Here is a 27,188-nt window from a genome sequence, read left to right as displayed (position 1 = left end):
CTTTCTTCTCTCTGTTTTCGTTTGCCATGAGCTTAATGATGGGGAAGCTTCGAATGGGGCTATTATCTTAAACACCTTTTGAAATACTACTCTTCCTGGTGTCTGAATCAGGCTGGACAGAGGTCGGATTTAAAGATTAAATATCTATTTTAGCAGCAGCACCAGCAGCAGCAGGGACTATGTTGGTAACTGCGCACATTTGCTCGGGAATTGGACGGATGGCACGCAATAGCCTCACTCTCTGGGAAACTCATAAAGAAATAAATGAAACTGTAGCTAATAACGGTGGGGGCCGGGCCCAGAGTGTGCTATCCCATGTCAGGAATTCAGACATGCCACAAGGTCAGAACATAAAAAAATGCAGAAATAGCGTCATAGGAGTCTTTGAGTAAAGGGCATCCCCCCCAAAAAAAAACCAAAAAAAAAAAAAAACAGAACAACTCAGCACCGTGGCAATAGATTATTATTTTTTGTAGCCAAAATCCACCATAAATTTAAGTTTTAACTTGCAAAAAAAAAAAAAATCACGATCCAATGTGATATTCACTTCATTTTATTGTAGGTCTAGTCCATTGGGATGATAACCTGTATTTCTTTGACAATACGCTTCTAGTTTGCTATGTCTGTGACGTACATAAGGGATGGATTTTTGCTTCGTTCAGAATGAAGGTAGTTTTATTCTATGTTAAAGAATCAACAATTATGATTGTCCTTGGGGGGCTGTCAGGCACTCGGAGACATCTCCCTCTGGATTTGAGGGGAAGTTTTACTCTCCCATTTCCTGATGTCACTCTCCCTTCTTTTTCCAGGTGAAATCGGAGGCTTGAGGCTGGCCTGGGGATGTGCTCCCCGAACCAAGAAAGAAGGACAAGAAAAAAAGAAAGGTGAGCGGGTGGCGGGGTGGTAAGCAGAGCGGAGCCACACCCCTGCTCCTCAGCTCGCTCTGGGGCTTTTTCTTCCTTTCGACGGCGGCAAACCTCCTTTTCCCAGGCATCCCTAGTGCACCTGCACCCGCGTGCCAGCCCAGAGGGGTGATTGGCAGGCAGGAGCCTTGCTGTCAGCTGTCAGAGAAGGTCCGGAGACACAGGTTAATAAATGCTAACAGTCATTGCAATTAATTCCAGGCGGACTGTGTTCCCACAGCTTCTACCTGGGTGAACTCACTCTCACCTCTCGCCACGCCAGCAGGTGAGCATGTCACACATGCCCCAGCTACAGATGAGAAAGCAGAGGAATGCTTCCTCGCCCTGGGTCGCCTTCTCTCACGGCCTCCTTCCCTAGGCTGCAGACCTGCACTTCCCTAGCCCTCAGTTTTTCCTTCTGTGAAATGGGGACAATGAAGGAGCCATCCCCGCCGTGCTGTGGCATGAGATGAGAGGATACGGAGTGGATTAAGCCCACAGTTAAATGTCAGTGCTTGTTTTTTTGTTTTTACCTCACCAGCCCTGGATAGGATCTTGGGTGAATTATTAAGCCTCCGTTTCCTCGCCTAGAAGATGCTGGTGTTGATGCCTTGTCCTCATGGGAGGTCACGAGTTAAATGAGATAATACGGCTAATACCAATACAAGCCTAGGCCATGACAGGTGCCCTGTGTCTTCCCTTCCTTGTGTGTCTTACTCCACATGGATCAAGTAGAGGTGTTAATGCCTCCGTCCCCTAGAACACTAAACCCTGGCAATTGCGATTTTTGGATCTGATCCTCCCCCCCCCCCACCCCTGCTTCTCGCAGCCACCCTGTTGATCTTGACACAAGCTGGGGGTCCTCATCAGGGTCTCCAACCTTTGGATTTCCAGCCTTTCTTTCCCGAAGTTATCTTACCTGTGTCTTCTCTGAATGTCTTTCTCACACCCAGGTTTCATCGTGCCACTTATTGATCTAAAAAACAAACCAAAACAAAAAAACAAAAAAAAAAAACCAAAAAACAAAGCCGGAAAGCAGCCCTGTCATGGTTCCCTGTTGGTTATCCCAGCAACTGGATCTCACCGGACCCTTAATCTAATTATTCCCACCCAAATTTGGATCCTTACAGCCAGACTTCCCTGCTTTGTATCCCACCCCCAGACTTGGAATATCTCCACACCCTGCCTCCGTGCTCGCCCCCGACTCCCCACCACGTCTCCATCTGTGTGCTTCCCTCCTCAAAACCCCAGGACCACAGGGGCCCAGGGCACTGGTTGCTCCTTCAGCTAGAACATCAGCTCACCTTCGCCTCCCCGCACTGGTGCCTTGACAGCAGTGGGGGGTGGAGTGGGGCTCGTCTTCTGTTAGTTGGGTGTTTCTTCCACATCGGCCCTCTCTCCCTGCGTGTTTTCTGTCCAGATGACGGTGTGGACCAAGGGCGGGAGGGTGGGTCTGGGGAGGAATCAGGTGTTCTGTAGCTGCTGGGGGTGCTTGGGTGACTGGAGAGCTGTGAGTTGGGGCCAGGGTGTGACCGTGTGGCTCCAGGGGAATTTCCAGGCCAGTTGTGGGCACTGCCTTTGTGAGCACAGCACCTTCCACCTCAGCCCTCCCTCCCCTCTCCATCCCCAGGTGACCTCAGCCTAAATGGCTGTTCATTCCCTAAGATACACGGCCCCCCTGTGCCCTTGGGAACGGCCTGTTATTGGGTCCCCACTATGCGCCAGGACGGTTCCAGGCAGAGAAGCCCATCCTGCCACCGTGGAACCGGCCTGCTGGTGCAGGGAGGGTAGGTGATAAATGGCAACATGGTAAATAGGTTAATTATCTAGTACGTAAGCAGGTGATAGCATTGTGCAAAACCGCGGGAATGTGGGCAGGAAAGGCAGGCCGAGCGCAGGGCGGGGAGGGGAGGGCAGCTTGCAGTGTTGAAGAGGGCAGGCGCCTCACCGAGGAGGTGACGTCTGAGCGCAGGCTTGAAGGGGCAGCCCGTGAGCACGTTCCCTGCGGAGGGGACAGTGATGTTAGACTGAGGGCGGGAGCTCCGGTGGGGCCGGGGTGAGGCTCGGCTCGGCCCGGGGAGAGCTTTCCCACCCAGGGTACCTGGGAGCCACAGCAGGTCTTGAGACGAGTGTGCTGTGGTCACACTTACGGGCAGCTGGCATAGAAACCGAGAGGAGCAGGGCAGCTGGGGTACATGGAAGTGCCTGTTCTGTCCCGCTCAACCCCGTGTGTGTGACAACGGAATGACATTTACGGGGGGGGGGGGGGGGGAGGACGAGCTGAGAAGCTTCCAGGACATTTCTCAGGGGCTCTGATCGCCTAATTTGGGATAGCGTCTTGCACCGGGGCCGTGGCTTCCCACAACGGTCTGTCCCCAGTCCCCCCCTCCTGCCTGCGGAGCCACCAGGCATCAGATGGGCCCTCTGTGGGGTCAGCAGCAAGGAAGAGGAGTGAAGAAGGAGCAAGCGGGAGCGAATGAGCGGAGAGAACGATGCGGGAGGGAGACCAGATGCCCTGGTTTTGCTGTTCCGGTTGTAGGCAGGGCCGTGGCGGGGAGCAGGCTGCCCTCAGGGACCCCCAGGAGGCTCCTGGCTCAAGGCCCTCGCTCGTGGTCTCCCCTCAGCCCTCTGGGGGGGCTCCTCCTGCTGCCCTGCAGCCTTCCCATCATCTTCCTCCTCCCTCTGACTATAGGGAACTCCACAGTTGCAGGGGAAAGTCCTCATTCGCCGTTTGTCCTTCCCGTCCTGCGGTCACAGTGACCCTCCAGGTGGGACGGGCTCAGGGTGCTCCAGCGCTCACCCTAAAACCGCGTGTCTTTCTTAGCACGCGTCCCTGAGGACCCGGTCTTGGTGCTTGGTGCTTGGTAGCGAGCGCCCTGTGATTTTAAGTGCCCTGAAAACTTCACACCTCGCCCCTGTCTCGGGAGACTCTTCTGTCACCGGTGCCTGGGGTGGAAGAACTAGCCAAGGATCGAAGCCCAGACCTCCTTCTACCCAATAAAGCCTTAGAAATGTGCACATGCCCTGTCGTACGCACTTGGAGGAAGGAAAAGGCAACGAGCCGGGTGATGTCTTTACCTGCATCTTTGTCCCAAACCGGAGCACATTTCCAGTCGACTCTGCTGGGGACACTTTCCTACCCGTGTCTGTGTCTACTTGCAGACCGATGGCCCGGGGACACGGAGCAGGGTGGTGGTCCGGCGGCTGGGTCCCCGCAGCGTCGTCATAAGCGGTACCAGTGCGGCGTTGACTCGGGGTCCTTCCTTTTACGGGACTGTCACGGCCACTGCCTTTAGGCCCCAGAGGCTCCTGTGTGAGATCATCGGGAGGAAGAACTTTTTTTTCCCCTATAGATGAGAAAGCCTGACACCCCCCTCCCCCCCCCCCGGGAGGATGTGCTCTGTCCCCAGCTCCGTCTGTCCCCAGCTCCGTCCGTCCCATGTGTGCGGCAGACAGGCAGAGGGTGGCTGACCCGGGGATGTCAACCGTAACCATAAGTGACAGCGAGGAGCCGGGGCTCTGGGAGCAAGAAGCAAGTCCGGGTGGTGAGCGGCAGCAAGGATGACCTCACCCAGGGGACAAGAGCCATCCAGAGGACTCACAGATGGAACTTCCCCTCGGGGCCCAAATGTGAGTCACCGAGGCTAGCGTCTGTGCAGCGGGCTCTGTCCCCGGGCCTCCCACATCACCCTGGGACATCGTGGTCACTGCCCGGGCCTGATGACTCACCCGGGCTCCTGGGCCAGCCCTGGGGGCGGGGGGAGGGAGTTGGGGGTGAAGCCTCTCTCTGCTCTGGCATCTGTCCCCTCGGTGCTGTGACCGCAGCGTGGCCGGCCGCGTCCTGGACATGGTGTGCGAGACGTGTAGAGCCCAGAAAGCCCCCTGCGCCCTGCGAGGCTGCACCAAAGCCCATCGCAAAGTGTGGTCTGGAAAGTCCGGGGGGCTCCGTGGAGCTCGGGGGGCCGCAGCTGTGCCCCCTGAGCCACGTGGACGAGTTGCACTCTGCGACCTGAGAGGTGGGGGGCACGCACCCGCCCGCCTGTCCCCCAAGGGGCGCCCCGACGCCCCATCCCCAGCGAGACAAGCAGAGTTCACCCAAAAGGCCAGCGCGGGCTGGCGGGGTGTCAGGTTTCCCGCCACACCCGGGCCTTTCCCCCGCTCCGCTCCCATCTTCTGAGGATAGAAATAGTGTCATCTTCCCAACCTGTCACTCTCACACCTGCCGGGAGCCCCCGGCGGTGAGACGCCCGGCGCTGTCCAACCTAATGGCATCTGTGTGTATCGTCTGTTTTAGAAACCAGGTAGCAAGAGGGACTTTCTGAGGATTTAAAAAAAAAAAAAGTAAATCCCCAAACTATTTCAGTGAGGTTTTTGGTTGCTTTTTTTTTTTTTTTTGCCTCCTGTTTTTTTTTTTCTTTTTAATTTTTCCATATGTTTTTCCCTCCTTCTCTATTTTTTTTAAAGATTTTATTTATTTATTCGTGGCAGACAGAGAGAGAGAGAGAGAGTGAAGCAGGCTCCATGCAAGGAACCCGACGTGGGACTCGATCCGGGGTCTCCAGGATCACACCCCAAGCTGAAGGTGGCGCTAAACCGCTGAGCCACGGGGGCTGCCCCCCTCCTTCTCTATTTTGAATTAAAAACATTTTTTTTGTAGGAAAATACCATACAAGAGAGTGGGGAAACGGAGGGCTCCCTGAAGGTTTGTTCCCCCAGGTGAGGTTGATCTAATATGTGTCTCCAGAGCACAGAGGAAGCCGGTCCTGCCAGGCCAGGCCCGTGTCCCGTCTTGACACAGCGCGTAGAGAGCAGGTGGACGGTCATGGGACTCAGTTTACCACCCCACAGCCTCTGTCCTTCCCCGGAGCGATGGAGCTAACGTGGCTTCACAGTTTTGTCTCATCGTCTAGGACTTTCCACGTCCGGTCTTCTTTGTTTGCAAGCGGAGGAAGGGGTAGGAAGGTATGAGAGTGGTCTTTAGGGTAAAGGTCAAAGGCAACGGGGCCTAACCCAGCACCAGGCCTAGGGGACCACCTGTCAGGCACTCCTTGGGCCCGGGATCGCTGTCCCTGTTGAGGGAGTGGGCGGGGAGGGGCGGGGGCCAGAGGCAGGGTCACGGGGACACTGTTTGGCCTAGGCCACGAGGGTCAGCTTCGCAGGGCCCCGCTGACTGGAGATGAGGCGGTCGGAGGTATGGGCACGAATGTTACTTGGCCCAGGTGTGAGAACTTGTACGGAAGGCTCGGCCTCCGGGTGACTCAGTCTGCTAGCAAAGCTATAAAAGGGAAGTGACTCACTGTCAGCCCTGAACAAGAACTCCTAAGGCCAGGCCGCCAGCACCTGTCTGGGACGTGGTTAGTTATTAACGCTGCCAGTAAGAGTGTCATGGGAACCAGACGCCGGCCTGGATTGCTGGAGGCAGCTGGGCTTTCCACAGCCTGCACACCGTCCACTCACCTCCTCGGGGCTCCTCTCCAGCCTGAACCGAAAGGCAGAGGAGCCCACGGAGCTCCTGAGTGTACCGTGTCTCCCAAGGTGCTTTGAGGATGACACAAACTCCACCCAAGACAAGGAAGGGAACTGGGAAATGGTTTGGTAAGGAGAAGCCTTGGCTAGAAGGTGAGGTCCAAGGAGCCAGCCTGAACCTGGCCCTTCCAGGAGGTGTGGGATGTGGATGGGGCTGGCCCGGCCTGCCCTGCCCTGCCCTGCAGGTGTCACCTGCACGTTTCTGGTTCCTGGGCCTCAATCAGCTCTGCAGTGAAGGCCTCTGGGGTGGTGTGGGCTAATCATTCCAGAGGCCCCAGCAAAGGAACCCTGCCTCCTCCCCTGGAGGCCTGACCTGAGGGTCATTAGCTCCTGCCCTATTGACCTGAGGCCCCAGAACAGGGTAGTGTCCTTGCTCTGTTCTGCTCTGAAGTCACCCAAAACCACTTTGTGAGGCTGCTTGAGATAGCTAGGTGGAACAGAGGGCCGGCTTTGAGGACCTCGGTGGGGCAGGTTGGCAAAGCCGAAGCTCAAGAGCTGAGGTAGGCATTCAGGTCAGCTCTGCTTTTCCTTTCTCATTCTCTAGGCCTGAAAAAATACACATGTACACAAATACACAAAAGCTCCTCCTTCCGGATCCCAAAAGGCATGCCTCACTGCTCTTGGGAGAGGCTCAGGCTAGACACAAGCCGTGCCGGTCCCTGCCAGCCCCTGCCCTTCCACTGCCAGCTGTCAAGCAGGAGGAGGAAGACTGAACAGGAAGAGATGGGAATATTAGGAAGCCATGCTCTCTAGTGTCCCCGAAAACGAAGCCCAGCAGCCAGAGGGAAGAGCCATTCCCCGATATTTGTTGTTTCCCCTGTGAAGCCCTAAAATACCTGTGGGCAGCAGAGGGGCTGCCCTACGGGCGATGGAGATGGAAGGAGCACTGAGCTATTGCCTGGGACACATACTCCCTGGGTGGCCCCCGGGAAAGTCATCGAATGCTCAAGCGGTTTCCCCATCTGCAAAGTGGGAATAAGAACAACACTTAGGTCCTGCTTACTTGACAGGGTCTGTGTGAGGCCAGCTGAGCTCACCGAGCAACGTGGCAAGGCTTCGGGAGTGGCAAAGGGCCACCCAGATCGAGGGCGCGGCACCGTAGTGCTTATGGTGATTAGCAGCAAAGCGGGTCCTGAGGTCTGCGCTCCCCCTGGGAGGGTGGCTTTACAGGCACCCACCTGTGGCTTAAGATCTTCTTGGGCCTCCCACGGCTGATAAATCACCGCCTGGTAGGTGTGCTTTGTCTGGGCTGCAGCAGGAACAGACAGCCTGCCCTTGGTTGCTGCGGGGGAGAGTGCTCCACTGCCTTCTGCGCCTCCTCTGCCTTCCTCAGTGGGCTGAGAAGAAGCAAGCGCCTTATCTATTGGGCTTTCCTGAGGAACCCGCCACCTACCCATATGGACACTGGTGATGCTGAGTCTCTTTCTCGATCCACACAATCATCGGGGTGCTGATTTAGGTGTCTCCAGCCATGTAGTTTGTCACTGTCTTGCCACAAATGGAGATGCCCAGAGGAACGTCAGATTGTATCTCGTGGCGCGGTTTACCAGGAGGCGCTCAACAGTCGTTGAATATACAAACTGTCATATCTTTGTTTTGTTCCAAAATATCCCACATATCCGTTGAAAGGAGGCACCTTGAGACTTGAGGGGACCTCTCTGGTGGGGTGGTACACATCTGGTGAGTGCTTTCGCCTTGGCCAGCGCTGTGCTAAGTGGATTGGGTACAGTCCTTGCTCTCGTAAAGCCAGCCTCTCCCTGGCCATCGAATTCCATCTCCTGTCTGGACCAGGATCTCCTCTGAGTCTTTCCGGACGGTTATTCTCTGCCGGGACACTCATGGAGAATGTCGTTTCTCCTGAGGCCACCTGCCCTAGTCATTTCAGGAGACTCCATCTGCCTCCGGGTCCTTCCAGAAGGGATTAACGGCTGGAACGGGGAAGAATCCAAGAAGGCCTTGTGGAGCTGCTGTGACTCTGAGTAAAGAAGGCTGGAGGAGAGAGAGGAGAGAGCTGCAGGCCATCAGCAGTGCATCGAAGAGCGTCCCCCAGAACCTCAGATGTGACCGTGTTTGCAAATAGGGTCTCTGCAGATGTGATGAGTGAAGCACCCGATGACAAGTCCTGAGAGGAGAGAGGGGCAACAGAGACACAGAGAGGTTGGGGATCTCCAGAGGGGAACAGAAATCGAAGGAGTGTCCACAGGCCAAGGGTGGCTAGAGGCCAACAGCAGCCGGGAGACACGCCTGGAACAGGTTCCCCATCTCAGCCTCTGGAAGGCACCACCCCTGCCCACACCCTGATTTTGGACTTCTGTCCTCCTGAACTATGAGAAGCGTCTTCCTTTTTTGCCACCAGGTTGTGGTCATTTGTTATGGCAGCCTCGACGTAAGAGTATGAGGCAGACGTGAACGTGCTCTGTGGCGGGTTATGGGGACAGGCTCGAAGTGAGGGGTCTAGGGGACCAGACTGCCTGTAAGGAGACAGGACTGCTTCGTAGGTTAGGGAGCGGGGTCTGCAGGCCTGTTAGTCTGTGGGCCTAGGGCCCTGGTGCCAGGCTGAGGTGTGCGTGGAGCAGAGCCCTTCTGCCGGGAAAGTACCGCCCCTGGATGCTCAGACTCAAGTCTGTCAAATCGTGACTTATGTGATGACAGAGGTAGTTATGAGGTGCTTACCGTTGGAAAAGTTTATGAAAGGCAGAGAAAATATTTGGGATCCATACTCAATTATGTATCCATTCTTTATTTTTAAAAAATAATATTTTGGTGCTTTTATGGTTGTATCGTATTTCATTGTAGGACCCATGGCATAGTTATTTTTAAACAGTTAGTTCTTTAATGTTTCCCACATTTTTTTCTCTTTTGCTGCAAAAGGCTCTGAAGACCATCCTGGTAGCAAGAACTTGATTCATATCCATCCTAGTTTCTGGGGGCTGCTGTAACAAGTCACCACCAGCTTGGCGGTTTAAAACAACACGAATGTAAGGCGCCTGGGGGGCCTCAGTCAGTTAAGCATCTGACTCTTGATTTTGGCTCAGGTCATGATCTCAGGGTCATTCAGGCTCCTTGTTGGGCTCATGTGCTGGGTGTAGACCCTGTTTAAAATTCTCTCTTTCTCCTTCCCCCTTTACCCCTCCCTCCACACCATCCTTGCACTGTCCCGCTGGCACACACATACTCACATTCTCTCTCTTTTTTATGATTTTAAAAATTTATTTATTCATGAGAGACACACAGAGAGAGAGAGAGAGGCAGACACACAGGCAGAGGGAGAAGCAGGCTCCCTGTGGGAAGCCCAGATGCGGGACTCGATCCCAGGACCCCAAGATCACGACCTGAGCCAAAGGCATTCAACCACTGAGCCACCCAGCACTCCTTGCTCACTCTCTGTCTAAAAAAAACCAACAAAAAACAAACCAAAAAACATCACCACCACAAATGTACTCTCTTACAATCCTGGCAGCCAGAAGTCTGAAATGGGTCTCATGGGACTAAAACCAAGTTGTGGGCAGGGCCGGTTCCTTCTGGAGGCTCCAGGGGAGAGTCATTCCAGGCCTCTGGACGCTGCCACATTCCTTGGCTTGTGGCCACATCGCACCACTCTCTACCTCTGTGTTCACGTCCGTTCTTCTCTGCGCTCAGGCCTCCGTCCGCCTCCCCCTGATGAGGACCTCTGTGATGGCATTCAGGGCCCATCTGGATAATCCAGGATCCTCTCCCCGTTCCAGGACCCTTGCCTTAATCCCACCTGCCAAGTCCCTACATAAGGTGACATGTACACCTTCCAGGGATTAGAACGTGACTCTCATTCTTGGGAGTGGGGTGTCGTTCAATGAGCCTATCCCCATGTCCATGACTGTTGTTCCTCACAGTAAATTCCTGCCAGTGGAAACACGGGGTGGGAGGGTGGCCCTAATGTACTGTGAAGCGCCTGGAGAAGCCAGTATCGTGTCCATTGAGTGGCATGGTATTTGCTACTATGGCTTTAAGGCCCTTCTTTGGCCTCCTAGGAGTCAGATCCCGTAGGGAGGCCGGGGCGGGGGGGGGGGGTACTGAACTCCCCATTACAGGAATCGTTTAGAGTCGGCCTCTGGGAGGCTCGGGGCTAATGAGATAATTCCCATTAGGGGAGGAAGGAAGTGAAGGTGGCCTGACATCCTTTCTGTCTCTAATTTATATGATTCACTGAAACCTCCCCCTCTTCCCCCGTGGGCCCCCCGCCCCTCCTCCGGCTGCCCCTTTGAATTCTGGTTCCACTGTCCACCCTCTTTCTGCCAGCCGGGGCTCCGGTTTCCAGCAAGTCCCAGCATGCCGAGGAGCCTGGGAAGGCTGCCTTCCGCCCAGATGAGGCACTCGGGCTCTCTCCTCCGCAGCCCTGCCAGGGAATCCGTGCTTCCCCCCTTTCTTCCCTTTTCCCGGAGCCTCACCCAGCTCCCCTCCACCCCCACCCCTGCCCCTGACCGGTGACCAACCAACGGGTGTCCGTGGGGACCAAAGTAAAGAGAAAAGCTTTCAGCGGAACACAGGCGGGCTCCAGGGGACCTAGGGGCTCAGGCTGCCAAGATTTTGTTTGTCCCCCACCCCCCTTTGCAATCCCCCCCTCCGCCGCCCCTGTACTTTCAGAGGCGAGGGAGAGAGAACAAGAGAGATAGTTCTCTTCCTGTTTTGCTCCGCTGCCTACACTTTTGGTCAAAGCTGTCTCTGCAAACATGAAAATCCAGTTTGGGTCTTTAATTAGAAAAGTGTGAAGTAACCCAAGGTTCAGGCTGTTTGAAGTTCAGATCCAGCCCTGGGAGCCTGTCTGGGGGCTGCAGACAGAGGAAGACCCCGTCTCCTCGTGGGCACGCTGCTGGCCTGGCGGGGTTGTCCGTGTTATGTAGTGACCCCCGCCTGCTTGCTGCTGGGGACCGGGCCAGCCTCCCCTCCCCCTAGGCCAGGAAGGGTCGCTGGCGCCCAGAGGGAGGTGCGGCTCCTTCTTGCCCCTGGTTTATTCTTTTCCTCCTCTCATCCTCCCCGAGGGAGGCCATATGGTGGAGTGTTCCGAGTCAGGGCCAAAGGCCGGAGCCGCACTGGCCCTAGGGGACAGTCCGGCGGCCCTGATGTGCCGTGTGGGTGGCCTGTCCTGTGAACTTGCTGCCTGACCTCCCTCGGCCTCCGAGAGCCCAGCTGCAGCCTTGGGTAACAGCCTGGCCCTGTCGTGCCGGGCGGGTGCCGAGGCCCCGCGTCCCCCCTGCCCTGTCCCCTTGGCATCCTTGCCACCCGCCGTCCAGGCGGTGCTGGGCCCAAGCTGGGCAGACTGGATGGAGGTCCTGGAGGCCCCCTTTCCCATCAGGGTGGCCTGAGCCAGCTCTTCAGGCTGTCATGTCTGCAGTGAGAGGGGGACGGAGCAGGTGGCCCAGAAGTTCAAGGAGGACTGGACACAGGTCGGAAGGAGGAAAGAAGCTAAGGGCAGGACCCAGGAGCCGGGGGCGGAGGACGTCCGTGCGCTCCCAGGTTGAACAGCAGCCAAAGCCAGGGTCCCGATGCCTCGTCCGCAGTGGGGGCGTCTTAAGGAGGAGCCCCTGTCACCTGCTCCTATAAGGGGGTGCACCTTCCCACCGTGTTTTAGGGACAGAGCATGGAAGGAGTCCAGGTAACTATTAATCTAAATGCTACGGGCAACGTGATTGATCACAAAAGAAATTAAAAAGTCACGACCGATGGGTCTGGAGTTTCTGTACACCTCTTAGGTATGGTCTATACCGGGGAAATAACCAGGCAGTGGCTCATTGTCCTTCCTTTCTTCCATGTGGGTTCCTGTGTTTTTTAGTACAGACAGAGATGGATGCGATGATCATGGCAGATATCCTTGCTGAGCCTTTGGTGTTTGACTCAGTCCTCACGACGACCCGACGATGGAGTGGGTATGGCTCTTAGTCCCGTGGGTCCGAGAGAATTGAGGCAACTTGCGGGAGATCTGAGACTTGATCCTTGACTCCATTTCTAAAGGCTGAGGTGTCGTCTCCCGTGACGTGTGCCACCTGCCTGGTTTCCTGTCCGTAGGAAGGAGTGTCCATGGCCCCGCGTCCCTCCCACACCCATGAGATAACTCGCCTGTGTTGTTAGTTTTCACTTGTTTGGTCATTCATTCATTCATTCATTCATTCATTCATTCATTCATCGGCCTCTCCAGGGTCAGATGGTAGGCCAGGAACTCCGGATACCAGGAGGTGAAGCACGGTTGCCACAGTGAGCCTCTAGCTGCCCGGAGTCAGACCTGCGAGGTGCTGAGGAGGAGTGCTCGGGGGTCCCCAGTGCCCCCCAGCACCGCAGTCCTTGACTGCTCATGCTTTCTCTCCTGTGAGGTTGACGGTCCTTGATGTTCTGGATCCAGACAAGTGAGAGTCCCACTGTGTCCTCACTGCGGGCTGGCTATGGCCCCTCAAAGTCTGAGTGGACAGTAGAGTCCAGCATGGGACTTCGGGGACCAGGTGAGGGGACCCGTCAGTGTATCCCTCCTGAGGAAAGAGGGTGGCACCTGTCGTCCTCTGGAGCCCCGTCCCTGGCGTGATTCACAGAGGACGGGATAGCTCCTGCGTGCCCTCCAAGTAGATGTCTCTCCGTCCCCGTGGTCCCCATTGTTGCAGCAGAGCCGGACACCGTCTGGCCTAGTCCCCTCTTAGCTATGATTAAATGGGCCATCCGAAGAAAGAGAAGAGAAGGGCCTTGCTATTGGCCATTGGGTGGCCCCTGAGGGACATGCTGCACGATAAGGAGAGGACAGAGGGAGTGTGGGACTGGGGTCCCTATTATCTTTAAAGTCCCTCTTTAGAAACAATCTCCCGCGGATAAACAGGTGATCCAGGTTGGCAGGTTCGGAAGGGTCTTTGATCCACCTAGAAGTTAATGCTTTTCAGTGGAGAGCCAACCACAAAGCAGCCCCACCCAGGGCCACAGAGATAACAGGCTGGTGCAATCACAAACCACCAGCCTTTTGATAATGCCCGATTTTATTGAGGTCTGGTTTTTACCCAATGGGAACACATCCGGCCAGCATCAAAGGAAGCAGGCGTCACCTTGTACAAAGAATCCTCTGCCCTCAGGTGCGTATGTGCTGGGAAGGGTGCGTGTGGGGCCGTGTGTGCACAAGGCGGCCCACTGGCAATTTCCTTTCTATAGATCAGAGGCCACCAGCCCCAAGGGGCCTTGACCAGCCATGAACACCATTCCCCGGTTCCAGGCGGTCCAGCTCCTCAGATGTCCCTGCAGGTGGCGATTTCACCTCTTACGTGTGAGGGGTGCTCTGTGTCATTTCGTGCTTGACCCTGTGTCAGAGGCAGTTGGTATATAACAAGGGTGTTAGGGGAGCAATGAGGTGGGTGCTCTGAGGACACAAAGCCTGAAGGCGTATTGTTCAGGGATCTCGGGCTTGGTCTCTTGGGGTCCTTTGGAGGTCTCTGCACTACACAGAACAAACCCCAGGGACGTATGTCTCACCTATGAGAGCGGAAGGAACGGGACATGGTGGGGGCTGGAAGTACGCAGAGGGAAGCACAGGGTCACATCTTTGCAGGGGGAGCATCGACAGATGAAATGGTTGAGTGTGGTCCTGGGGGGACGGGGCATCCTCCCCCCTCCCCCAGGCGGTGCCTCCTGGCCGCCTCATATTTCATCTGGGCAGTCAGGATGCTGGACATCATGCGTTGGCCTCTGGAGACAGGAGCAGAGAAACAGCACCGCACAAACAGAACATCTGGAAGCTTTTTAAAGTTTATTTTTTAACACATTTGCAAGAGTCAGGACGTTTGCACACGAGGTTTACGGGCTGGAGGGAACCAGGGGTTTGGTCCAGCGGGAGATAAATTTCGACTCTGGAGAAGGGTGGGAGTACAGGGAAGGGGATGGGGGAGCGCTGGGAAGGGCCGGTGTCCGCAGCAAAGTCCCAAACGCTTTGGAACCTGGTCGAAAGGCCTCTCAGAACAGAGGGGGGGCCCAGGTTCCCTCCTTGCCTGTCCCGGGGCCGCCGATACAGAGCAACCGGAGTTCTTGTACCTTGTTCTAATCCGACACAGGACCTGGTCTCAAGAGCAGAAGGCAGGACCTCTGAGAAAGGATGGGAACGTGCTGGTGGGCTCCGTCCCGCTGAGCCTTGGCCTCGTAGAGACGCACTGGCCGCGGGCTGGGCCTTTCCTTTGAGGGTTCCGGACTCCTACCCGTTCTTCATCTTTGCATCTGGGCTAGTGGGGGGGCTGACATAGGTTGGGGGGGCAGAAAGACCAGCTCGTCCCCGTCCCCGTGCTGCCATGAAGGGCTGCCTAGGAATGTCAGAGCCATGTGAGCTTCTCTCTCCACCCTCCTCCTCCTCCCCCTCCTCCTCTTCCTCTCTCATGCCCCCCCCCTCTTCCTTCCTCCTCTTCCTCCTCCTTTTCTCCATCCCCCCCCCCCCCTCAGTGACATCCTGGACTTAATGGTTTGGGCCAAGGGAAACAAGGAAGAGCTTGGCTCAGCACTTCAGGCAGGCCAGGCAGGGAGTAAAATAATGGAGGAAAAGACAGTCCCAGCAGGGGAGACGATTTACACATGACTTCATCTTTCTTTTCAAGGAGCCAGAGCATCAACCTGTTCCCCTCTCCCTTTCTTCACCGCTGGTTTCTCATTGAATTCTTCCCTTCCTTTCTGCCCCAACCCAGTGTGGAGCCCCGGCCAAGCTGATCTTTCAGGGCTTCGTCAAATACGTGGGAAATCTCTCCCTGCTCCCAGCGCATCCTCGCCGCCCGCCGGAGGATTGTGGTTTCAGTGCCCCGGGAGTTTACCAATTGGAAGGAGAATTATTGCTCCCCGTTTCTAAATGGGCTCCGCTGCCCCGCCGCTGTCTTTATGAAGACGGTTCTTTTTGTTGAATGAGCTCATGTTTATAGCTCATGGGAGCTGGTTCATTGTGTGCTGTTTATTAGGGGAGGGACTGAGGCTCCGTGTGGTTATTCATGGGAGACACCAAAAGGTGTCCACCCTGTTCTGATGGGAAATGAGGTGATGCAGGCCTCAGGAATTCCACGCCATCTAAGTCACCCCATCTGGCGACTAGGATGCCCGTTCCCAGGTCGGCAGCAGTCATGCTTTTACAGCGTCTGCTTGGGAGCATCTTGTGTGCTTCCCATGGTCAAGGTCGTGGTGTGTCACCTTCCCCAGCTCAGAGCCGTCTCTCCTACGGGCCCGCTGGCCCCCTGCGGGGCGTCTCAGCATCGGGCTGTGCACTGGAACCACCTGGAGGGCTTTAACGGCCGCCTCGTCGTGCCCTAATAGATACAGATTCAACCTGGCTGGGGGCGAAAATTCCAAGTGTTGCTAACATGCAACCAAGGTCAAGAATGGACCACCAGCAAGAGACAGCATTTCTCAACTGGGAGTGATTTTGTTGACCTTCACCTCCCGCCCCCCCCCCACCCCCGCCCTTACTTACTTACTTAACGTGTCTGAGACACTTCCCATGGTCACACGGAGAGGAGGGCACTACTGGCATCTAGTGGGTAGAGGTCAAGGATGCTGCTGATAAGCATCCTACAGCACACAGGACAGCCCCCGCCCCCCATGACGAAGAGTTATCCGGCCCCAAACGTCATTCCTTCCAGAGTTGAGAAGCTTTGCTCTAGAATGGTGGTTCTCACGCTGGAGCGTACCAGAGTCACCTGGAGACCTGGTTAAAACACAGACTCCTGGGCTCCACTCCCAGAGGTTTTGATTCAGTAAGTCTGGGGTGGGGCCCGAGAATTGGCATTTCTCACGGGTTCCCAGGTGCTTGCTCAAGCTGTCGGTCCAGGGCTACGCTTTGAGAAGCACTGCTCTAGACAGACTCGGAATCCTGTGTTTCTAGAGCCGCGATAGGTTGCGTCCGTTGCGGTTACTAGAAAACTCTAAAATGGCAGTAACTTAATAACTAAGAAGAGCATTCTCTCCCACGTAACAGAAAGTCAGAGAAAGGCCATCCGAGGCTAGTGTGCTGGTTCTGGGGTTTATCAGGGACCCGAGATCCCGTGTTCTTGTTAGATCATCTTAGTGGATGACTCCCATCTTCAATGTCCCTCGTGGTCCACAATGGCTGCTGGAGCACCTGCCATCCTGTCCCTGTTGAAAGCGGAAGGTAGTAAAGGCAGACAGGTGAAAACAGTGGCGTCCTCCCAACACCCTTGGGACATACTTCCCAGAGATCCCACAGCGCTCTTGCTTACGCCTCTTTGGCCCGATCTCAGTCACTTGGCCATAGCCAGCTACAAGAAAGGCTGAGAAACGTAATCTTTTTACTTTGGGCCACAATGTGCCAGCCAAAACTCAGAGTTATGTTACCAAGTAGAAAAGGGAGGGTACACGGTAGAGTCATCAGCTAACAGCCTCTGCCCATGTGTGCACGCCTAATCCGTCCTAGCAGTTACCACTTGTACCTGCGTATTTGGCACCTGCCATGTGCTGTGTGCCTTTCTTGCTGTGTATCGCTTAATCCTAAAAGCTCTGCAAGGCAGACAACAATATTATCTCTGTTTTTCGGATGAAAGAGCTGAGACTTTCGCAGATTAAGCAAGCCACCAGCCCAAGTGACGATCACAGGTGGTATGATTTGAGAGCCTGCTTCAAAGCCTGGGCTGCCTCTTGCCTCAGTTGCTCTCAGGGACCTGACCTTTTGCTTCTGAGCCTGCGAGGGTGTCTGTTAGACATTACTAAGCCAAATGTGGGGCCCTGTCCCCTCTGACCAGCTGCATTCATGCCAGTGTCACCTGCATCCTTGTGCAGACCTACCTGGAAACAGGTGTGGTATGCCCGATTGACAAGATTCGCCCCCCCGCCCCCACGCCCCATGGATGCTATACAACCACCACAAACTTAGTGGCTTAAGACAACGCACATTTGTCCTCAGGGGCTCTGGACGCTCATGCCACTGGGCTGAAGTCAAAGTACCCGCAGAGCTGGGTTCCCTCCGGGAGTGCTCGAGACGAATCCATTCATTTCCTTGCCTCTCCCAGCTTGCCCCTGTGTCTCCGATTCCTCCCTCCTGAATCACTCCAGACTCCTGCTTTCATTTTCACACTGCACTCCGTCCCTCTCCTGGGTCCTCTCTCCCCCGCCCCAATCCCGGCCTCCCTCTTGGAGGGACCCTCGTGGTGACCCTTGGGGCCCACCTGGGTCTTCCAGGAGCATCTCTGCACATGGGATCCCTTTTGCCCCCAGAGGGGTCACAGGTTGCCCTGGGACGGGGTCAGGGTGTGGGTGTCCCTGGGGGCTCACGTTCAGCCAGCCACAGGGGCTCTCCGGCTCCCACGCTTCCCTTCCTTGTTCCCGACACGCACAGGCTCTGCATACACACACCTCACTTGGGCCCTGGGAGCTTGCAGCGAGGCCAGAGACAGGTTCTGAAGGGCAAGGCGGTGTGGTCGGAGGTTTCTCTAATCAGCCCCAGTGGCCATGACAACGGGCCCGAAAAACATCCAAGTGGACCAGGGACTGGGGGGAGGGGAGCCTGCCCTGGAGGTGACAAAGTGACTTCACCTGGGCATGATGCACACCGGACAAGCGTAAACGGCAGATCCGGTCCTCCGTCCGGTGACGAGCTGCATGTTTCTGGGTAACTTTGCAGATCTCTAGGCACCTGCGAATCTGTGAGCCCCCTCGCCTCTCTCTGGGCTCATGGGGGCGGGTCCTGGGCCAAATACATAATGCTACACCTAGCTGAGTTTACTGCAGGAGGGAGGGTGGGAGTGTTCGGCTCTGTCGGGCTGCTTCTGTCCTCACCTCATTTTCCTCCCCTGCAGTGATTCCCTGTCTCCCTCCCCAGCCATCCACCCACCCCGGTCTGAACCTTCCCCCCGCCCCAGACCTCCGCCCCACTCCCCACCCCACCTGCCTTGGCTGGGTCTGCCTGCCAGGACCGAGATGAGTCTGGGGTGTAGCATGTTTTGCTTTTTTATTTTTATTTTATTTTGCGAATGCCTCCCAACATTCCCCTCTGTGTTTAATGTCCCGCTGCCAAGGGCATGTGGTTGCCCGGGCGACAAGAAGGAAGTCCCTGTGTGATTCACCCGCCGCTGCCAATTAATTTGCTAGCTGCGTGCGTCTCCCTGGGGAAAGGCTCCTGCTGGCCCTCTGTCTGTGCGGCTGCTGCCCCGGAGGGAAAGGCAACCAGAGGAAAGTTAGCAGAACTTCGGGGCTGCGCAGGGTGTGTGCGGGTCCAAAGGAGAGAGTGTCTGGAGAGCCCAGGCGACACCTGGGTGAGACTCGTGGTTTCCTCTCGGCCACCAATCAGAGAGCCTCTCGGGGCTCCAGAGCCCCCCTGTCTGGGCATGCTGGCTGGCTTTTTGTGGGTCGGTGGCTCTCCCACGCAGGCCCCTCTCTGGCAGCTGTCCCTGGAGCGATGTCTCCCCCCACCCTGGCTGCGACCTCCTCCCGCCTCCGACAGCGGGTGCCTCGTCTCTGGGTGTCACGGCAGCAGCACACATCCCTGCTGGGGGATGTAGCCAAAGCCTGCAGGAAGGAGAGCACCCCTGCACCCTCGTGGGTCTGCAGAGGGGCGGGCAGGGGTTGGCCTAGAGTCTCCAGGGCAGGCCCCTCAGATACCGACCCGCTCCTGGCCCAGGCTTGGTCCGTCTGCCCTGCCTCCTACGGCCTGCGAGGATGGGGCTCGGCTGTCTGCTTTAGGTCCGTGTCCACAGCATCTCGCCGGGGCTGGTCCTTGGGGATCCGTGGATTTGCAGTTGTCCACGTTACTCCTTAGGGGCTGATGGTGATCGCCCCCATCCTGAGGCCTGGGGCGTCCGAGCCTGCGAGCGGGCCCCTTGCTGGCCTCGCTGGGCCTCGTCGAATTCACGACGGGGCATTTGGTGGTGCTCACCATGTTTGCCGCTCAGAAATGGGGGTCCTCAGCGGTGGTGGGGGGTGGAGAGAGTATGTGGAGCTAAGTCCACCTTGGTTTATTTGCCGTCAGCGTTAGGAAAGCACGTGTGTTAAGCCGCGTCTTCTCATTTCCTCCAGGAGACCCCATCCATGCTGGGTAATCTAACTAGTCGTTAGGGGACTTGTGGGGACACACAGTAGCCCCCAGCTAACGTGAACATTAGGATAGGGAGCAGGCCCTTGCCGTCCTGAGAACCCCGGCACCCTCCCTCTGTGCCTCAGTTTCTCCAGTCTAGAAGGTGGGTGACCTAACACCCCCCTGCTCCCTGCACTGAATCTCACGGACCGTGTAGCGACACGGTGAAACGCAGAGGCTTCCCCTTCCATCAGGCCGGCTATATTCAGCGTTTTGGGGTTTTTTTGTTTGTTTGTTTAAATCAGCTATGGGTATAGCAGTGAGATCTGTGCAGTGGGGGTTCCTGGTGATAATTCAGCGTGGGGGTTGGGGAGGGGGAGTTTCTTGAGTGATATAAATAGGCCTTCCTTTGTTTTTGTTTTTGTTTTTTTTGTCTTAGGTCAAACAGTGCTTTTTGCACCGTGGGTTCTGCTCCCCGGCTAGAACGTCATGGACTGAAGACAGGAGAGTCAAGCTCACCGTTGAAGGAGCAGAAGCAGAATCTAACTCCGATGCTCTGTTTCGGTCCGCAGACCAGAAAAGGAGGAGGGGCCCGGGGCTGCCCTTCCTTGCCCCCACTTGCCACCAGGAAGCTGGGGGGCGGGAGGGTGACGTATGCCATCGGGACCTTGCAAAGGACCCAGCTAAGATGGGACCATCTCTTAAGAGGCGACGGCTCTGGATCTGATTAAGAATTCTTATTTTGGGAAAAAAAAAAAAAAGAATTCTTATTTTGGAGAAGGAAGAAACGTCTGGATTTGAGAAGACACTGGAGGAGGAAGCAGAGACCCTTGCACCGAGGAACAGTCTACGTATGGACCTGCCTGAGCTGGACGCGACCCACAGCATCGTCACAGACCCCGTCCTTCCTTGTGGCCAACACTTCCTCAGCTGCTGCCTGCCCTTAAGACACCCCCCACCCCCAAAGCCCAGGAACCAAAGGGCTTTCTTTCTACCACACCCTCTCTTGCCCCCCAGCTCCCCCATCTGCTGTGCCTTTGGCCTCCTCAATTCTTGTTTGCTCCATTATCTTCCAGCCGGATACAGAGTGAATTGTTAACCACACTTAGGTCAAATGGGATTTTAATTTTTGTTCCTGTTCCTTCTAAAGAGGCCAGCGTTTGTGTTGCTATGTGAGCAGCATTGGAAGAGAACGTCCCCTCGCGTACTGAGGATCTGTCTGGCCCCTCAGATCCCAGAGCGACGCAGGGCGGTGCAGAAGTTCCTCGGGATCTCAGGGGTCAGGGACATAGGAGGGGGCTCCTGTAGGGGAGCTGGGGCCCTCCGTGTCAGGCTCTCTTTTGCTAGGATCACCCATAAGAGCAAAACCCGAATGCTACGTGGTCACCCCAGCTGTCTTCTGTTTTGGAAAAACAACAACGTCTTTCTGATGTATAATTGACAGAGTATTATATTCGTTTCCCAACTGTCTTCTGCTGACACGGAGGCACAGCCAGCTGTGAGGACCCCCGTCTCTCAGGTGGCAGTGGGGGTCCCCGCCAGAAGGTGCAGACTACGTGACTGCCAGAGTTGGTGTAGCCACGTTGAAGACTCTTGGCCTCGGTTGCTGATGACGCTCCTGACAGCAGATCGGGCCCCTAGAAACACGAGTCCTGTTGGTTCTTCCACTCTGACGCCGCCGCGCACGTTGGCTGAAAACACTTGTAGTTTCGACCTTGATCCAAATTGCAGAGCCAAAGACGTCCATACGGTTCTGCTTCTAAAACAAATGGATGGTGTTTGCTTTTGTAGAATTAAAGCCATGCACACACACATATATATCTTCTCCTTGTTGTAGGTGATGTTTTTCTGTGACTTCAGTGTCTGCTACTGGGGCCCTTCTGGCCTCTCAGATTCCCCACAAAATGAGTGAGGAGAACCTCTTGGGGATGTGTCATGCTGTTGAAATGTGAGGCTTGCTTCTGGGCCTTTGCCTTCCTTCCTTGACATGCACACAGACTCGTCATGCTGGGTAGATTCCTTCAGGTTTCAAGGAACAGAGACCCACTTGTAGCACCTCCACTAACGTGAACGTATTCCAAGTTGCTCTGGAAGTAAGGTAGACAGGAAACAGCCTGCCCAGCAGCTGCCAGGCAAGGCCTTTCTAGAAGCCCAGCATCATCCAAAACATCCATTCGGCTAGGTAGTTTCCAGGAACGGCAAGAATCTGACGCCATGGTCATTTTGATCTTCTGCTCAGCAACCGGACCCACTGCTCCTGATCCTAGAATTGTACTGTGATGATGAGCTGACGGTGGCAGCTGCCCCTATCTGCCCAGGGCTGAGAGGTGTCCCAGGACACATGACGTTCAGTGATAAACCTGGGACAGTCCTGGGCAAACCAGAACAATCGGCCACCCTACTGGGTGGCTTGATGACATCGCCTCTACCGCCACCTTACCTGCTGTAGCTCCCTGCTGCTCCTAATTAGCCTGGCCAGCTGCCATTCGGAATCCCCGCGTCTGACCACATCATGGACCTCTGGGCAGGCCGCGGATGGATGGCAGTGGGTTGTGGCCGGTCTTGACCACCTCAGGTGTTTCCCGGGTAGTAGGGTTGCGTGATATCGAATAAAAACCTGGGTATCACAAACCAGCTGAGACTACTGCCTTCAGAAGAAGTGCCGTGGGGAGTGGAGACGGGAGCCATACCGGGTATCAGGGACTCCTCTCCGATACAGTCCTACTTAAAAAAGATGAAGCCAATTTTTCTTAAGAACAAACTAATTCACGAGGAAGCAAAAACTAACAGCCACTGGGAACCAGGAACGGCCTAGGCTGCGTGTGCATGTGTGTATGTGAGAGGCACGTGTGTACCACGTAGAATAAGCCAAGAAGAAAGTTCTGCATCTTTGCCAGAGAGGGAGAGCAGGAGCTAGAAATCAGCGGGATGGTGCTGTCTACAGAGCAACGGAGCTGGCTGGAGGATTTCCTGAAGTTCCTTTGAACTCTAGGATTCTTTGAAATATCAAGGGCCTGTAAATTGGGCCTAAGTGTGTACTTTCCCTCCAAAGTCTCCTAGATAACCTACGAGTTCGGCTCCGATCGTGTTGAATGGGACCTCCCAGCTCACTCTTACCTTTCCAGACACTGACTTTACCTGGGATAAAGGAGCGGAACGTGGTGGTGGTCGTGGGCGGCGGAGGACGGGACGGGACGGGCAGGTTGTACCTGCCCAATTCCTGGTGTTCTCCGACAAGTAAGAACGATCTGAAGGCAAATTACAGGTTCTTTTCAGGTGAGTGGAAGCCAGGCTTCCAGGATTACATGCCGTCCTGAAGTTGTTGCTTCTTGTCAGGGGATCAGGTCTCCATCTTTCCTGTTGAAAGACGGGCATGAGCGTCTGCCTTCCAGTGCCGAAGGCGCTGGAACTGGAGCCTTCAGCTCATCCCACTCCTCCTGCATGCTGCGGCCACACGGTGACCTGCTATGGTGGAGATGAGCCTGTGCACATCTAGAAACCAGCCCAGCTCCTTGGGTGCCGCTTTCCTTTTTTTTTTTTAAAAAAAAAAAAAAATGAACTCGTTTCAGATGTTCCTTCCCTTCATTGGGGAGCCACGTACAGGCTTTGGTTCCAGACGAAGTCTCACTGTTGTGCCAAAGGCAACGATCTCCTCTTTCCCTCTCTCTCTTATCATCTCATCCACATAGAATCACAGAATCCGAGCGTTCAAAGTGGTCTAATAGCATCACCTTTATCTAGATTTACCTCTGACTGAGGCAGGAATCCCCTTTCCGACATCCGATGAGGGGACGGGTCGCCTAGGCCGGGGGAGGCAGGTTTTTTGGCAGAGCCAGAGAAGACAGACGGTGAGAGAGGGGTGAGCGATACTCAGCCCGGTAGGGGAAGCAGTAGGGATTGTGAAGAGCAGTTCCTTGGCTGCCAAGAGACCACGGATGTCAACTTCTTAATGAGATTTTGGGCCGGATGCACTTTGCCTCCGCCCCAGCATGTATGAGTCTCTTACTTCTGCTTCCAGCGTGTCTTCTGCCGATAAAAAGCATAGAGTGGAGAGACAAGGACACCTGAGGTTTTGTCTCCAAAATCCCATCATCTTCGTTCTTTCCCTGTAAAACGGAGGCGTCGGGCCACATGATCCCAGAAGCCTCTTCTATCTCTGACATTGCGATGCTGCCCTATTTAACCGAGTCCACGACTTGAAGATTTGTTTTTTGCCCCGTGAGGGACGCGTAAATCAGATGTTGCCCAAGGTATGGTGGAAAGGCATCTCATCCACGTGCTGAACATACTCATCTTGTTGCAATTCATTATGAACATAACCTCAAATTAGCGCCCTGCCCCAAGATTTTGTTCAGGCTTCCCTGTGAGATTTTCCCATGGCATTGCAACTTGGCCTGCAGGGACCTTTTTATCCTCTTCAAACCCTGGTGTTGATGGAGAGATGGGAGATTCCAGTGGTGAGGTACAGCCCTCTGCTCGGGGGAGTATGGTTTAAAGGGCATAGGGGTGACCTTGGGAGTGACCACTGACCTTGAACCAGACTCTCATGCCAGGCTGGTGGGAAGCAGGGCTGCCTCCCCCTACCTCTGCTTCAGGGTGAGACCTTCCGTGCCCAGACTGACGAGAGCCCTGAACTGCGGCGAGTCTGCAAATCTGTACTCTAGTCCTACCTTAGCTAGAGCCCCAAGGTCCTTTTCTGTGGGTTTCAGTTTTCTCATCTACAAAGCGAGAGAGAGGGAAGGGGAAGTGGGGGGCTGTGGGTGATCCTCCAAGGTCCTCCCCAGGTGTCAAGTTCTTAGCCTTGCCCGACCCAGCGGTGATGCCTGCCTGTTCTCAGACGAGTGGCTCCTCTCCTTTTGCCTTCGGCTGCACAAGCCAAAAACAGGGCCGTGCCGGGAAGTCCATTACCAAAGAATACTTCAAAGCTGTTTGCACTCGTTGTCAGTTGCAGTGAACTTGAGTTTGTTGAGGGAGAAGGCAAATAGACATATAGATTGATGACAGGCACGGGGAAGGGGGACTGCTATTTGCCCGGGGTGACAAGGAGGGGGAGGGAAAAAAAAAAAAAAACCCTGCTTCTAGTTTTGACCAATAAATAAAAACTGGGAGCTCTGCGTGGCCACAACTGGAGGGGATTTATTAGTTTGCTTAGTGAAAGACAAATATTAAGTCTTAAGTTGACCCGTCCTGGGACCTGCCTTTTGGCTTTTGTAGGCCGTCCGGCCCCGATCACTGTGTACCTCGGGTTATCAAGTTCTGTCAAAGGTTTTTTTTTTTTTTTTTAAATTGTTTTCCGTCTCCTTCCCTTTCTTCGCTCCTTTGCCTGCCTTCCCCCACTGCGATCGTAACTCAGGGCTGGGTTTTAAAGAGGTGGTTGGAAGACACGTTGTCACGTTGTCCTGTTCACGAAGCTGGCTGTGTTCTAGGCTCTCGCTGGCCTAGGAACCAAACAGCTGCTGGTGCGGAGGGTCCTGAGCCTACCAGGTGGTCCTTGTGGGTCCCCACCCATCCCTGGTCCTGAGCATAAGTATGGGCATCAGAAAAAAGAGGCACATCCCCTATTTCTGTATGTCGTAACCTTTCCTTCCTGTGTGATTCTTCTTGCTGAGCAGTGACCGGTGATTTCAGCCAGAGGCATTGAAAGGTGAGCTGCTGAAGGTAGCGCCGTGAGTGCTAATTGGGGTCAGACCAGGGCTTGTCACCATCCAGGGAGTGAAATGTCCAGCCTGGAAGGGGCTGGACAGGCCCTCCGTCTATCCAGTTTCCAAGGATGAGCTGCAATGAGGCTAAACCACGTGGAACGTTCTTTACCCTTGGCCTCAAACATCCTCAGTGCAAAGCCAGTCTACTCAGGCATTGAGGTTCTCGGGTCCGCAGGCCTCATGGGTGCTGCTTGCTAACACCCACCACTCTGGGGTGCAACCCACCAGAGCACCCTGCTCCATGTCAGCCCCTAAGTTCCCTGGCTGGCCACCCTGGCATCTCAAGGGCCAGTTCAGGATATAATGGTTACACCACCACTACTCCGGTAGCCAAGAGTTGGGAATGTTCTGGAATTGCTTAATTAAGAAAGTTCTTTCACATTCCAGTGGTGATTTTTGATTGAACTCAGCAGGATTTTTAATCCTCTGGCAATTCTTCCTGGATGAGTCTATTTTTAAAAAAGGTCACTGTTGGGTACCCAGGCTACTGAAGTCCCACTAGTCCTTCAAGGCGCAGCTCCAAGTCTCCCTTCTCTGGGATGCCTTCCTGAATTCCTTCTTCCCTCTCGACCAGGCACATGTTCTTTTAAAGCATCTGGCACTGGATAGGTACTCAAAAAAATGCTGACCCCTCCTTCCCGGACCACAGTACTTTTTCATATGTTATTTACTGTGCTGACACTGAACTTGTTTTAACTACCCCCCTTCTCCCCAACCCTCCCTCCCCTGGGAACTGGGTCACCCCTTATGCATTGAAATTTATCCCTGAGATGCCCTCTCATGTTCACGATCACATGGCGGGCACTGTGATTTGACATTTAATCCCCAGAAAACAGAATCCCATGGATCAATCACTTGGACCCAGTCTTAGGCGTGAGGGATCAAAACCGAGGTCATTACGGGGCCTCGACTTCAGAGCTCTTCAGTTGTGGCACGGCCGTTTGAACGTGGTAGATGTGCAAGAAGGATGTTGGGTTGACTTTTTCCTACTAATGACCTGTGGCTGGGTGTCCCACCAGTTTTGCCGGTTTCTTGTTTGCCCACTATTCATCAGTGACGTGTTTTCTGAACAGTGAAGATGTGCTTGTTGCGTGATGGGTTGATTTCTCTGCAGAAACTTTTCTTCAAATAGAGCGTGTCTGGTTTTCGCTGATTATTTGAGAGCTAGGTTCATTTTTAAGATAGGAATGAGGAATAATTGAAACTCAAAAGCTTAGGTCAAAATTTCTGAAGAACTTCACGGTGTCTGATAGAAATGCAGAACGAAAAGTACTCACATGTGAGATGCTTCCTGCCTTCGGGATCTTACTTACAGACTTAATCACATTTGCCAGATGAACTCTGTGAGGATTCCTGGAGAATCTGGGTGGATAATGCAAACTTCCCCAGTAAGTCCCGGGCAGAGACGTTGGGTGATGATGGGCAGATCCCCTGCTACAGGGGATGGGCCTGGGTTCAAGGACTGACCACCTGGGGACAGAAGGCAAAGACAGAAGAGGTGTCCCTCAAAAGCAAGCAGGCTCAGGGAGAGAAGGGCCTGTTCCCATTCGCTCTCTGATTAACTACCTCTCCCAAGGGGAAGAGCAAAGGAAGGAAAAGGGAGCGGCAGAGATTTATGTGGGAGGTCCACCTTCTTTAGGAAGAGAAGAACTCAAAGTCCGCCCCCTCATCTTCTCACTTAGTACAAACCAGTAGAATTAGGGTTTTGGACAAAGGGGGTGCCATCCGTAGGCTGCGGTCACCTGGCGTCCGTTTCAGACGTTTGAGAGATGATAGGACGTTCGGCTGAGAAAAATCAGGCAAGTCAGGAAGCAATACGTACGTCCGGTGTTCTAGAGTGCTTTACAATTCAAACTTTCTCATTTGAATCTCACTTTGCGAGAGGTATTGAGACCTCGTTGTTACAGGTGGGGATGCAAAGCTGAGGGGGTCAGTGACTCGCCGTGGAGCACACCCCGTAAGGACCCTGCCCTCCGCACCCTGTTGCGCTTTCTCGGGAGGGATGGAAAATGCAAGCCGTATCGGTCCCAGTTGGCTGCTGTAACAAAACAGCCCAGATCTCCAAGTTTT

General features: G+C 54.8%; 1 protein-coding gene across 1 annotated transcript in view; it reads left to right on the top strand.

Moving 5' to 3' along the window:
• LOC121474019 (translation initiation factor IF-2-like) overlaps nucleotides 1–27,188 on the top strand; it is a 177,716-nt gene that overhangs the window by 135,138 nt on the left and 15,390 nt on the right. The window contains exon 3 of the mRNA XM_041726848.1: nucleotides 810–884. Within this exon, the coding sequence (XP_041582782.1) occupies nucleotides 810–884 (75 nt within the window). The remainder of the gene's footprint in view (nucleotides 1–809; nucleotides 885–27,188) is intronic.

Source organism: Vulpes lagopus, chromosome 12 (assembly GCF_018345385.1).
Source record: "Vulpes lagopus strain Blue_001 chromosome 12, ASM1834538v1, whole genome shotgun sequence".
Classification (NCBI taxonomy): domain Eukaryota; kingdom Metazoa; phylum Chordata; class Mammalia; order Carnivora; family Canidae; genus Vulpes; species Vulpes lagopus.
The sequence above is the reverse complement of the archived record's forward strand: the minus strand, read 5'-3'. Positions and strand labels throughout refer to the sequence as shown.